Raw genomic sequence first — 15,007 nt, forward strand, 5'->3', positions numbered from 1 at the left:
TTCAAGCAGAAATGGCAGAGCAGCAGTTTGCACATACCCACTCTTGGAAAGCACACCTAATACAAACTCAAATAGTTGTGTATAAAACGGATAATAAAAACAAATCTTGTGTCTATGGAATGTGGATACACAACAAGTTTTACTGAAGGAAAAAAGCTAACTGTATCTTGGATGGCCTGAGGGTGAGCAAATTAACAGCTAGTTTTTAGTTTTTGGGTGAATTACCCCTGAAGTCAGTGTGAAACAGAAATTGTTACCAGCATCTTTATAGTGTTGCATTTTAAATTTAAATGGAGTATTTTAAAAAGCAGATAGTGGGTCTTGAGGTAAAAAAAATCTTTTTGCCATATTCTTATGTGCGATCTTCAAATTTATAGGTTTTGACTAGAGATTACAAAGAGATGTATACAAGGACAAAGTTGGATCAAATGATTTTAGCACCAGGATTATTTTAATGTTTCCAGTTTTATTTGAAGTTTTTTCTTTTGTCTATTAATTTATATTTTGTATAATGAAAGCTTATTTTATGATATGCTCTAACAAAGCAAGTATGGTCAGTTTTGATTTTGGCCCAATCCCAATTCTATTTTTGTACCCCTCTACCCCTTCCCCTTGGCCCTTACAACCGAGGGTTAAGGGGAAGGGCTTAAAAATTTACCCCTAAGAATTGGGACAGCACTACAGCACCTGCACACCTCATCATACATCATCCTGAGTTCTTGCTTCATCAATTTAGCGGGGTTTTTTTTTTTTAAAGCATGACGGGAGAACATGAACGCGGTTATGAATATATTAAAACGTGTTTGTTTGTCGTAAAATTCGTAATAATGACAAAAAATACTAATTTGTGGATCTCCTTACTTTCGGGTTCAGCAATACTGCTGTTGTGGCAGGTGTATTCTGGGAAATTTTCTTACCCCTTGGTTTCAAGTGTGGTCCTGAAAAATCTTCGTTTGAAGGGCTATATACCCCGACCTCTTAGCCCTACGCCATCAAGCTAATCAGAATTGGGACAGCCCTACCCCTTGGCGTGCATGTGCAAAGCGAGGGGTAGGGGTAAGTGGAAGGGCTAAGGGGTAGAATTGGGATTGGGCCTTTAAGTTGCCTAAATGTTGCAAATGTCACTTTTGCTTTTAATTACGTGTTAGTAGGACTATCTTTTCTATTAATTTGGCCTTTCAAAATTGGATCAAGTCTGACGTTATTAATACAAAATTCTGGCTAAACAAGTGTTTATATATTCTTTTACAATATTTAAAGCTGTTTAGACCAATAACTATGATAGTTTTAATAATGATTTCAAGAACAAGTTAACTTCAGCACACACTTAAAATAAAAAAAAAACTAATCCCATATGCATGGAGCAATAACACTGTTTCTTAACTACACATGATGCAGTCTGCGACACAATAAAAGTAAAAGCACACAAAAAAGGTATCTTTTTGATGTTAAAATGAGTTTTTGTCCTGACCATCTGTGATGGCAACACGTGAAATTTCTATTTTTCGAAATTGTTTCTTCCACAATGCCGTGGCAAAACAACAGCATAAACTTCAAAGACAATTATCACCTCATGTAACAATTATCCGCTTTATTCAGTGATAAATGCTACCTTAAATGAGTTTGAACTCCATTTTAGACATTTATTGCTATACTACTGAAAGCAGCAGGAGATCATTCACCTCAAGTAAAATAACTAGCAGACGGTTTGAAAATGAAAGTCAGAACTGTGACAAATCAACAACATCAGTCACTCAGCCTATGTACTTTTAATGATGTTAAATTGCTGTAATATATATTCATTTAATTATAACTCTTACCATTTCGCTGGGAGTACATTGGCTGATATTTAAAGGGTACCTATGATGCAAAATCAACTTTTGGAATCTGTTTGGACAGAACTGTAGGTAAAGTGTGTTCACTGTTGTATTATTTGTTTTTATTTTCTGATGTTAAAAAAGGATCCAAATCTCAGTGGTTTTCTCACCCACCGATTGGATTGACAGGCGCGTATTAACATCTATCATTGCAATGAGTAATGACAAAACAGGATTTGCAAAGAAACTTGACATTAAGGGGCATGGTTCAAGACAAGGTTTGTGTCTGGGTGTGATTTATTTATTTATTTTTACCCCCTTCTCTCTAGGGCTGTGCGATATGGGCAAAAGAAACCTATCACAATTTTCTTGAACAATATTGCGATTTCGATTTTAATCAAGATTTTTACACACACAGACGTTTTACAGTGTGAATCTGAAACATATTTCCTAAAAAAAAACAATTTTATCTTCATCAAAGACCTGTAGCATGTCTCTAAAACAGACACACAAGGCAAAAAATAAAATAAAAATCACCTTGTAAAGGTGTGACAAATCGTCTCTTGAACAGACCTATGTCAAAACACATAAATAGACTACTGTGTGTGTGCACCGTCAAACTAGAGTAAAGCTCCGATGTTCTGCTTAACCACATATCAGAAGTAGTTGTGTGTACTTTTGTATGCGTCCACGGCCCGTGCACACCGGGATGCTTTTTGCTCACGTTTTCGGTCGACATTTATCGCCTCGTTTCTAAATAAAGGGCGCCAATGTGATTGTGCACACCAATGCGCAAAACGTCAGGCAAAAAAGCATCATTTTTAAAGAAACGCCTCATGCTTGTTTTTTGTTTTGTTTTGACGCATCAAAACCTTCCTCACCAATCAGATTTTCACTTTTGTTCACATGCACGGAGGTGCTGAAGTTACCGTTAATAGCACTTTGAGTTGTTAAAAGTAGCATTTAGTGTTTTTATAGTTTATGTTTTGTTGTCAGATGTCTCTCCTTGTTGATGAAACCTCTGCTCTGCATCTAGGAGGAGGGTGGCGTGTATGAGGTGGAGGGTGAACTGGAGGGAGAGGTGGAGGGCGATGTGGAGTATCCAGCAGTGATTGTGGAGCCGGTGCCCAGCGCGCGGATGGAGCAGGGCTTTGCTGCTCAGGTGCTGGTGTATGATGATGAGACCTACCTGATGCAGGGAGTAGCTGAGGAGCAGGAGGTGGAGACGGAGGTGCTGGAGACAGGTGAGAACACTGACAAAACCGTCACCACCGTTCTGGCCACACTGAAAAAAAACGATACGTTGGATTAACTAACATTTTTTAAAGGTAAGTGGTTGCAGACAATTTATGTGGGCTGAATGTAAACAAACACATTCAATTTAGTAATGTTCAACTTAATTTGTTTGTTTAACTTCAGCTTATATTAATGGTTTGCAACCACTTACCTTAAAAAATGTTAGTAAATCCAATAAATCATTTTTCATTCAGTGCAGGATGTTCAAAGAGTCGTTCTAGTGCTTCATGGACACACACACACTCACACACACACACACACGCACACACACACACACACACACACACACACACAGTACACATTGTTCTCTTTATACAAACAACCTCATAGGGCTGCACATGTAATCACAATAACGTCAATATTAAAATGGCTTGGTGATGTTTTTAAACTGAAAATGAAAATGTACTCACTATTTATACACCCTCAAGTGGTTCCAAACCTTAATGAGTTTTTTCTGCTGTTGAACACGAAGAAGATATTTTGAAGAAAGCTGGAAACCTGTAACCATTGACTTCCATAGTAGAAAAAAACATATTATGGAGGTCAATTGTTAAAGGTTTCATGCTTTCTTTAAAATATCTCCTTTCATGTTCTACAGAAGAAACTCAATTAGGTTTGGAACAAGTTAAGAGACAGTAAATGATGACAGAAATTTCCTTTTTGGGTGATCTATCCCTTTAAATCGTGAAGACTGATTTCATGAAACAAGCTCTGCATGCTTCAGAATAAAGTGTGCCACTGTTTTATTTTACATTCGAGCAGTTTATGATCCAGTGTTTTCAGTGTCTCTGAGCTTTTCGTATGCTCCAAGTTTGGGTAGCTTCTAGCTTCCGAAATTTGTAGTATTATTTATAAATTTGTTAGAAATAAAATCTTTAAGGTCTTCCTGGTTTACTGCTTTTAAGGTCTTCAAACTTAAAGGGATAGTTCACCCAAAAAAGAAAGTTACTTCATTTACTTTTCCTCATGCAGTTTTACAGTTTTATTTAGAGTATTTTTCTTTAATCTAAAAAAAAATGTTTTTTTATTCTGTTGAACACTAAAAAAGACAGTTTCAAGAAAGCTGGTAGCTGGGACCCATCGACTTCAATATTAGCAAAAATATAGTATTGAAGTCAGACTCGGGAGCCAGGCTTTTTTCAAAATACCTTCTTTTAAGTTTAACAGAAGAAAGAAACTCTAATAAACAATGTTTTTAAACAAGTAAAGAGTAAGTAAATGATGACAGAATTTTCATTTTTGGGTGATTTATCCCTTTTATCCCTTTACATTTATGATTTAAATAATTTTATAGCAAGATGGACAAAAATACCAGTAATTTAATTTTACAGAATACTAATCAGTACAAAATGATACAAGAATAAAACATGCAATTATTATTGTTTACAGTCATATTAGGTGAGAAGAGTTTTACATGGATGATTTGTTTTTATTGTTTTCTCAGCCAGTCACATGACCCTATAAAGGAACTCTTGTTTTTAGACAATCTAGATTTATTTTTACTAGGGTTGGGTACTAAAACCCGGTGCCATTATGGCACTGGTACCTTTCTAACCAGTATCCACTGGACCAAATCAGCATATGAATTTTGGTGCCACTGGTGCTGTGACAAATACGAAAGAAGCATCAAGGTGTGCATCAAAGGCACACAGGTCGTATTGTGTCACCATTTTCAAACAACTTTGATGGATATGGACACCGTCGCCGATGTTAGGCATTTGTTCTTGTTGCTTAGATATAGAAGGCAAAGTGCGCAGTACGGCGCATCCAGTGAGCGACTCCCTTCATCAACACACATGATCGCATTCATCTAATTTGTTTAAACTAAGCGATCTAAAGTGTGGCTATATTTTATATAGGATCCTGACACAGCAACGTGCAGCAGATGCTTTACAAAAGTTGCGTGTAAGGGGGAAACGCATCAAACTTATTGAAACATTTGAGGGTGCATGGAATCAACTTAAAGGAATAGATCTTTGACAGCTTGCAACATCATCTGGCACTTTCACTGAGAACATTTACATGGACACTAATTCAATTCAAATCACCTTTATTTGTATAGCGCTTTTACAATGTAGATTGTGTCAAAGCAGCTTCACATAAAAGATCATAGTAAATTGAAATAGTGTAGTTCAGCTTTTAAAGTTTTTAAGTTCAGTTTAGCTCAGTTCAGTGTGGTTTAAAAATCACTATTGAGAGTCCAATACTCTGATTTTAATATGATTAAGACAATACTCTGATTAAAAGACGACCATGTAAACAGTGATTTTTGATTAACTTAAAGGACGGCAGACACCTGCGTCATATAATGTGGAGGTTTTTTCTTTTCATTCAAAATTCATTAAAAACAACACTCTTCCACCAGTCCTTATTTCATATTCTTATTCAATACCTCAGTTCGTCAGGGGGGCATGACTGAAATGTTCTTGAATCCAAACTGCAGTTCAAGTCAAAAAACCTGAAATTACATGAAACTGCTGAGGAAACGTGGATACCTCGGTGACGCAATGTTGTTAATCAATCTTTGTGCATATTCATGCTAACAAACAAATAATCAAAAGAAGTATATTAACGCAATTCAAATATATAAAATATGAACTGATGTATACTTTAAACTTATTACAAATATATAATTATATTGTTCAATTATAATGATTCAAATATTTTTATTTTTTGTTAAATTATTTTGTGGCTCAAAAGTATCAGTTTAGGCATCGTTTTGGCACCGGTACCTTTTTAAAAGTAAAAATTAACCCCAAACGATACCAACCCTATTTTTAACTCATTACAGTGTGAAAGGCCTGTTGTGTCTGTACTTAATTCATCAAAAGTCAACATTATAGCTTTTCAAAATGTATGTATTGAATTCTCTAATAAAATGGCGGAAACATATAATACACACTTCACCACAGCTACTGTTGTTATTTAATTAGGTTTTATTAACTTGAACAAAATTCTCCATCTGGCAGTGATTGTAGTGCAGTGATGATATTCTGCAGCAGTTGTTGACACTGGGATTTTGTGAAGCTATTTCACAAACATATGACCGTTAATTCACATTATTTTATGTGTATGAATGCACAGTAAATCCTACATCATAGAGAGAGAGTGACTAGAACTGAGAGTGGCTCTTATGTCTCACTTGTGATTGTGGTCATGCACTCTGGTTATTTTGGTGCATGCAGACTTTTCTGTTTGTTGTTACGTTGTCATCATTATAGAGGGGAACCGCATATGCATGGTATAAAACATAGGTTTCTATCAGTTACTAGTTTGTATTTCAGCCACTAGCACTGCTGCATGTGCATTTTTATAACCAGTTTTTAAACAAAGTTGTCCTGTAATAGAATATTTCAGTGGTCTGGGAGAGTTTTTTTTTTTAAATGTTAAATTCATGATGTTATAACTGGTTAACCCGTAGGTTGTTTTTCAACCTTTTTGTAGCTTTTGTTAAGGAATCATAAAGGATATAAGCAGAATGTTAAGACCTAAAAGTTTCACACACTATTTACTTTCTTTGTATGGTGAAAAAAAAATGCAATGAACGTGAAAAGTGACTGGCTTATCTTTTTAAAATCTTTAATTTCCCCAAAAGAGAAAGTGAGACTGGTTTGAAGCAACAAGAGGGAGTGAATTGTGGATAAAATTGTGTCTGCTGCCATGGCCTTGTTGTGTGATTGGTCTGTACTTCCCTCTTGTGGACATTCTATGAAGTACTGTCCATAAGGATTGGAAAAATGTTCATTTCTAAATATCTCCAAAACAACTTATTGTATTATCATTATCATATTGTAATTATCATTTTTATGATGTCAATATTAGTGACTTGTAATGCACGTGATGTCATTAGGAGCATGGTATTCTATGCATGAATAAAAGAAAATGCTGCGCAAAATAGATATAGACAAATGTAATATTAATACAAAAATAATAAATCTTTTTGCTAGATAAAAGCTATATTTCATATTTGTGTCTTAATACACAAATATTCAGTGATTTTGTTTTAATTTTCAGATAATTTATTACAATTTTATAAGTCAATATGAAGATGTCCCTTCATATTAGGATACAACATGACACCAAAAACATGGAACAAAAATTTGCTTTAGTGCTCTTGACAGTATTATAATACTCATACTATTGATGGGTTATAAAGGCTTATGTAGTGTGACATTAATTCATGTCCATGCTTTGTGTATTATTTGCAGTGTTTATTTCAATATGAACATTTAAAACATTTGATAAGGAATGTCCATTTAGTTTAGAATAAAATGCGACGACAAAAAAGATTTGAAGAAACGCCTACTTCTGTCGCATCCGTGTCTATTCGGAAGCATTTTCAATTACTTTACTCTCGTGTAGATAGTGTTATTTGTATTCATTCTAAGCACGGCATCTGGTTTTGTACTATTTAAAACGCAGTTGTACTGTGAATGACCACTTGTTATATATGAATCCTTTCTCTCCGTTGTTGACATAATTCGAACGTAAAGGCAGAGCGCGCGGAGGATTTCCTGTGTTTGACGCGGAAGGATCTGTGCGCGCGCGGTTGAGTTTGTGGAGATTTCCTGTGGAGGCGGAGTGATCTGCGAGTTGTGCGTCTCTAAACGCTTTCAATGCGAGTCAATGTGAATCTGCACCTCTGGACGAAACATGGCGACGTCGCTGCATGAGGGACCCGCTAACCAGCTCGATCTACTTATCCGAGCAGGTAAAAAACGCCAAAGCGCGCGTCCAGGCTCGCCAGCGTGGGTTCGCTTCGGCCGTAGCGGAGCGGTGCGCGCGCCGCAGCGCTGAGATCCGTGAAGTTGTGCTGTGAAGTAATGGAGGGCATTTCAGGAAGTGATCACCTTGGTTGGCAACCTGCATGGCGTTGACTAATTTTCTTATCTGCTTTCTTTGAGTGCTGAAAAGTAGCGTGAGAGCGTGCATGTTGTGTTGTGCGCGATCAGCGTGCACACTGTTGAGTTTGCACGGCGCTGAGTGCGTTTTAATGTGGTGTGTGTGTTCAAATAACGGGTTTCTCTGGAGGTGGTGCGCTGCTCTGAAACCAGGAAGTGGGAGAGATGTTGTCTTTCCTACGTCTTTGCCACGCTGTCTGGAGTCGGAAGGGCATGAGTTTTAATTTTAAACTCTGAAATATATCTAGTTGAAATGTAAATAGTAGTAAAGCTGCGATGTGCATTGTTTACTTTATGAAATAGCGTCTGAGAGCTTTACGTTTGACGATTTGTTAATTTAATGGCCCATCTTCAAAAGAAATGTGACATTTTGTAGGAAAAAACAACAAGCGGACCACATTCATTACAACTGCATTTTAATTTCCTCACAGTGTTAAGATGTATGTAATAAACTCTGAGTTTTAGTTCTGTAATGGATGTTCGCTTCATGTCGCAGATGTCCCGTTATCTAAACGTGGTCGCACATTTTAACATTGTGAATGTTCAGCTCCGTTAGAAAAACATAACCCGTAATAATTCCTTAAAATACACGTGTGCGTTTTAAGGCGTGAAGTGTGTTGCTGTAAAAGTGTCGAGCGGGTATTTTAAGTTTTATTAATGTGGGTGTTTGGATTTTAGAGCTAATTTGATGGCGGAAGCATTGTTATTCCACTGGGCTGTCTTCATTTTGACTGACAGCACTCGTCGTCCAATAGTATTCGCGGCGCGTTCGAAATCCTACACTTGACCAATCGTTTTGCTTGGCTGTTACGGCGTTGATCAGAGAAGCGGCCAATCAGAGCAGGGGCGGGGATTGAGTGGCAGGAAGCTCACAGAGCGTCTTCAGAAAGAACTGGAGGGAAAGCTCTGACGACTGTAAACACGGAAGTGAAGAGGGACTGCACTACTTTCTTGTGGACCGCTATTTTCGTGACAGACAAATAGTACCGCTATACACGGTCTCTTGTGTCAGTTGTTTACGATTTCCTGAAGTGTTACTACCATTAATTATTACATGAACATAAAGGACGTGGTTAGTTACATGTTCTACATTAACAGCTGCAATAATTTCAAGTATTTTTTGTCCATTATCATGAAACAATAGTTTGTATTTCCACTTGCTTGTCAAATTTTGCTATAGATACTGAAATTATTGATGCTTTGACTCCATATTTCCTTATTTTTTATGGTTAGTTTTTATAATTTCAGATTTACTTTTGAATTTCATAAGTTTTGACCCCTTAAAAGTAGTTTATCCTAAAATTGTTCAACCCCAAGTTCTTAAAATATCTAACAAGCTTATCTGAACTCTCATTTTTGATGAATTTGTAAATATTGTAGGATTATCAAGCTTATAATGGATAACACTCAATCTAAAATCTAAGTTTTATTACTTACAGATTTTTAAATAATTCATTTCAAATTGTCTGATATCTTCCATCTGCTATACAAAATGTCATTATTTTTCTGTTGATACTACACTTTGATTTGTGTCCTGTCTCCAAGGGCAGATCTGTCCGAATACAGGAAGTAAATGCATGCCGGGTCACCCGCTCTAGAGGACACCGTGCTTATGTGTTTATGACTGGGGCTGCCTAAAGATAGACCCGGTGTGCAGCAACAGACACACATTGCCAAACATGGGCAGGGTCAGGTTATAATGGGAGTTCAGTGACGGCTTGGATAGACCGGCACAGGTGCGAGTGGCTCTGCATGTTCACGTCAGAGAGAAAGGGGCGCGAGGTTCTGTCCTATATATGCATGAACTGCTTGTCTTGAGATCAGCCTCTGCACCTGTTTCTGAATACGAGCGGCGAAGGAAGTGACTTATCAGTTAGCAGATGCTTTTATCCAAACTGTCTTTTAATTGGGCTTTGAGGTGACTTGATCGCAGGTATTACACCCCTGGATGTGTTTAGTCACATCAGCAGGATCTCAACAGTTCATAGATGGCTCATTTGCTTTATAGGATTTTTGTGTTGGTTATTTTTAAGCTATTAAAGTCACTTTTTTTTATTTCATGTTGCTGTCAGCGTTATCTGTCAGGTAGTTTTTGAATAAGAGCAGGGTCTTGGCTGGGTCTTAATATGGCTTAAATTTCGAAACCTAAATTTTAGGCCTTAAGAAGTCTGAAATTCACTGACATAGTAGGTTGTAGGTCTTAAATCGTATTAAACAGGTCTTAATTTTGCTTTGTCCAGGTAAAGCTATTCAATTTGGGCCGACATCCATCCAATGATCAACAGTACATCTCAATAAAACCTTATTTTTTATATTTAATTTTTTATTGCAAAGAGATACAATACACAGCAGCTATTATACATTTTTACAGCTAATTCCCCAAATTAAGTAAATAAAAACCTAAAAACAATTCCTCATAATACCAGGCCGTTAGCAAAAAATAATAACCCCCGCCTTGTGTAGGTCTAAAATTTCATTCTTACTGGTCTTAAAAGCCTCTTAAAAGTCTTAAATTTGACTTGACAAAACCTGCAGAAACCCTGAAGAAGATTAAAGTCCTTGTGAAGCGTTAAACATTTAAATTTAGTTTCCATTCTCCAAAAAACTTCTCATACAACTTTAAGGTAGCACATCATGTTTTTTTATTTATTTATTTTCTGTGATAGTAGCATTTATTTTGTTTATTTTTTACTTTGCTAGACTAGTTTTCATGGCAAAAAACTCATTGTGAGGTTCTGTGTGTGATTTTTATTTATTTATTTATCTTTTTGTGATTTTGGGACACAATAGCGCCCTCTATTGCTCCAATATGCTGCTTGATTCATTTGTAATAGTAGGAAACATGACCACATAACCCCTCTTTTAAGGGGCCACCATTGGCTGCCCATCCAATTCAGAATTCATTTTAAAGTGTTTTACTGGTATATAAATTCCTTCACAATCCTTTTAGTCTTAGTTCCTCAGTCCAGACTGAAACGTGGAGGGGACAGCTTTCTCTGTGGTGGGTCCTCAGTAACACTTTGCCCCTTGATATTAGAATGGCTCCATCACTATATATTTTTAAATCACTCCTAAAAACTTATCTATTTAGCTTGGCCTATAATATTATTTTAATAGTCCTTTCTACTGCTTAATTTTTACACTTATTTAGTCATTTTTCTTGGTTTTTAAGATTTTTATATTCTTTTTATTCTACCTTGACTTATGTGCAGCACTTTAGTCAGTTTTGTGACTTCATAAATGAATGAACTAGAACTATTGGCATTTCAGTGCACACATTTAGTTAAATTCTTTTCAAGAATGCATTAAAACGATCAAATGAAAGAAAAACAAAACCGTTATGAAATATTTATTTATTAAATTTATTATGGAATAATTTTTAATGTTATTGCTAATGTTGTGAATAATAAAAAATATTTATTGAGCAATTCAGCATGACATTACAGTTAATTATAAAAAGATGAATGTAATAATAAAAATCAGCTTTGCCACAACAGAAATAAATGACAGTTTTAAAAATGTGTTCAAATGGAGAACTAATATTTTTAATTGTGATATGCTGCTATTTCCTTTTGTACTGTATTTTTGAGCAAATAAATGCAGCCTAGGAATAAATCTAGAAGCTTATAAACTGTTTATAAAATCAAAGCTTTAAGTTAATGCTAAGTTTTGTTCGTTTTGTTCACTGCAGTGGAAGCATCAGTTCATGGCTCTAGTGTGCATTGCTCTGATAAAACCATCGAGGCGGCTGAAGCTCTTCTTCACATGGACTCTCCCTCCAGTTTGCGTGGAGACAGAAGCCCAGGTAAACACTGCTTGCTCATCTCCATTTAGTTTTAACCTTTGCATTCTATAACAAAGCTCTACAGCTAAACAATAAGGAACACATTTCTGAGATGTTTTTTTTTTCTTGTGTAGAGGTGTTTGTGCCTCCATGTGTCAACACTTCAGAGTTTCTGCATGCTGCCATGCGACCTGACGTGCTGACCGAGACGGTGGTGGAGGTCAGCACTGAGGACATGGAGCCCATGGAGGTGGTTACCGTTATTCAGGAGCCTGAGATGCTGGACTCTGAACCCAGCAAGAGAAGAAAATGTGAGAATGCTTGAACATTTTCACAGGCAGTTTTTAGATGTTTTTCTGTTCTGTTTTTTGAGGTTTCTAAACTTTTGTTTGTTGGTTTTATTTATTTATTTTTAGCTGGGAGGAAGCCCAAACCCCATCACATTTCTAATGGATCTCCAGATATGGGTATCAAGAAGAAGTCTAGAGAAGGGAAAGGTATGTCACACAAACTGTTATGTATCCATTCAATTGCTTGTTATAAATTTGAACATCAAATTATCACTGAAGTGTCCGAAGTTGTTAAGGTAAGAGTTCACCAAAAATATTTAGATTAGTTTAATTTTCCCCATGGCCATGCAGATGTAGATAATCGTTTTATTATTTTTTATTTTAGCTGAGACACTTTGAATAGAAAAAAAGTGAAGGAAAATCTAAATACCAGCAGCTCTTGATACATCAAGGTCTTATGAAGCAGAGTAAATGCTCTGTGCACAAACGAGAACATCCACATGACCATGAACATTATTTATATTTAATTATTACCTTTTATTATCCTAGACTAAGGGTGTACTCTCACTAGGCATGGTTGCCCCGCTTCCTTTTGCTTGCACGAACAGTTATTTTTGTCAGTCGTGCTGATTGCATGAATATTTGCAATTGGTTACATGCAAATAAAAAACTTAGTGACGAGCCAGCACTGGACCAATCAGGCCACTGAAAATCCTGTCTACAGTAGGTACAGGACGATAACTGCTTTAGAGATTTACCGCAGCAGTGCTTCCCACAGGTTTGAAATATACTTGCAGTGGTAGCCGGATTGAAATACATTTTTTTACCCACATCACATATATATTTAACTATATGCAACAAACAAAACATAATTAGATTTTTAACTATTTTTTTTAACTGTTATACACTGTTTTTTTTGGAATAGATTAAAGTAAAAAAAAAAGAAAGAAATCCACTATTTCTCTTACTTTTGTGCTATTCAGGAGCATTTTGTACAGTATTGCCAAAGCATTTTAGATATATAAAATATGCAATATAGCATCAAATTAATAAAATATACAGCAAATGAGAAATAAATGACAGAAAAAACAGGCATTATCTCTAAAAATTATAATGATTACAATTACATTTTTCAATAAGGCAAATGAGTTTATTAACCATTTCTAATGGTGTACAAATATTTTGCAGCCAATTTAGATCAAATTATATCCTGTCCGACTGTTTAATAAAGTTTTTCTGTGTCGTTTTGGTTAAAGAATTAATTATTTAATGCTTTGCTTGCTCTCGTGGCTGTGCGCATACATTTGACAACAGCTTTAGAAAGCGAAACCAAAAACAAATCCCAGACATTTTAGGAGATTTAAAAACCCCGGCTGGACGCATTAAGTCCCAAAAAGGTGTGTTTTTTGGAGAGCACTCGGAGTGCAACAGGTCTTGTGCAAACACGCTAAACGAGAAAGATGATTTATCCTCTACTTAATCGATCGTGGATGTTTGATTATATTAGGCGGATATAAAAAAAAAAAGTGTACGAGAATGATAATAGTAGTACAAAAAATATATCACTAAACATACTTGGATGGTCGTTAATATAAGTTTATGTGTGGGAAGCAGTGACTGCAGTTTTGTTTTAAATTAATTTATTTTTTACATGTTGTCAGAATTTCTTTTAATGGCAACAGTATCTCCAGTAGCAAAGGACCATCCACATTTAAAGCTACAGGTCGCCCCTGTTTCAGCAAACATTTCGCTACACAAATCACTTATGCACCTACATCAGAGCATTTTATGGACGTAAACATAATTTAGAGGATTAGTCACAATTATCTTGACACAGTGAAACTGTGATATTTGAATCCAAGGTTATTATACCATCAGAATCTTATACCATTCCCTTGCCTAGTCTAGAGTCTTGAGCATCTCTCATGATGACCCCAGGCCATCCTAGAAAATCCTCTGCAAACTCTCTCTTTACTTAACCAATATTGCTTGTTTTCTTACAGGAAGTACATACCTGTGGGAGTTCCTGTTGGACCTGCTGCAGGATAAGAACACCTGTCCCAGATACATCAAGTGGACACAGAGAGAGAAGGGCATCTTTAAGCTGGTTGACTCCAAAGCGGTCTCAAAACTCTGGGGCAAACACAAAAACAAACCAGACATGAACTATGAAACCATGGGTAGAGCGCTCAGGTGAGCAGCTTCTGTGTGTGTGTGTAAAGTGTTTTATGTTGTTGGAATACCATCAGTCGTACCATCAGTTTTATATAATTACTTTGTATCATTTCTCTCCAGGTATTACTATCAGAGAGGCATCTTGGCTAAAGTCGAGGGTCAGAGGTTGGTTTATCAGTTTAAGGAAATGCCTAAAGACATTGTTGTCATCGATGATGACAAGTGCGACCCGGGCGATGATGTAATTGGAGAGAAGACCTACGAGCGCGTTCCTCCTTCGTCTGACACTCTGTTGACTGACCTTTCCAAAAACCCGACCATCTTGAGAGCGACCGGCAGGACTGTGCTTCATCCAGGCTCCCCAAAAGCTAAAGCTGCACTTACTGCAACTCCTGTTCAGCGCACAGTAATGGTGTCCACAGCTGATCCGTCCCATGCCACCATTATTTCCAATGCCAATGCACCCAGGTAACCAGATATTTTTCTTTAGATCTCGCATTCATAGTGTATATTTCAATTAGTGTGTATTGTACAGACAAAGCACAAAATTCACCTCAAACGGAGTTAATTTCTTCAACAGATAGCATCTGGCTGAAATGCCTCATTTGTAGTCTTGCTGGCATTTCTGTGACCCAGCTACATCAATGTGTTGCACATTTGCATAATGTGTGCCTGTTGGTGGTTTTTACTCTCCCTCAGTAACCAATATGTAAGTGATTTTTGCAATGTAGGAGATGCTGTATG

The 15,007-nt window shown here is 36.5% G+C and overlaps 1 protein-coding gene across 4 annotated transcripts in view; it reads left to right on the forward strand.

Moving 5' to 3' along the window:
• The window catches only part of elf2b (E74-like factor 2b (ets domain transcription factor)), a 35,295-nt gene that overhangs the window by 15,384 nt on the left and 4,904 nt on the right, over nt 1–15,007 (forward strand). For 3 of the 4 annotated variants that reach the window (XM_056461478.1, XM_056461494.1, XM_056461487.1), the window contains exons 3-8: nt 2,854–3,061; nt 11,706–11,819; nt 11,933–12,109; nt 12,215–12,295; nt 14,092–14,281; nt 14,384–14,731. In XM_056461478.1, coding sequence (XP_056317453.1) covers nt 2,854–3,061; nt 11,706–11,819; nt 11,933–12,109; nt 12,215–12,295; nt 14,092–14,281; nt 14,384–14,731 — 1,118 coding nt within the window. Of the gene's footprint in view, nt 1–2,853; nt 3,062–7,696; nt 7,825–11,705; nt 11,820–11,932; nt 12,110–12,214; nt 12,296–14,091; nt 14,282–14,383; nt 14,732–15,007 lie in introns of those variants that run through there. The other variant, XM_056461502.1, reaches the window with a different exon arrangement.

Source organism: Danio aesculapii, chromosome 1 (genome assembly GCF_903798145.1).
Source record: "Danio aesculapii chromosome 1, fDanAes4.1, whole genome shotgun sequence".
Lineage (NCBI taxonomy): Eukaryota > Metazoa > Chordata > Actinopteri > Cypriniformes > Danionidae > Danio > Danio aesculapii.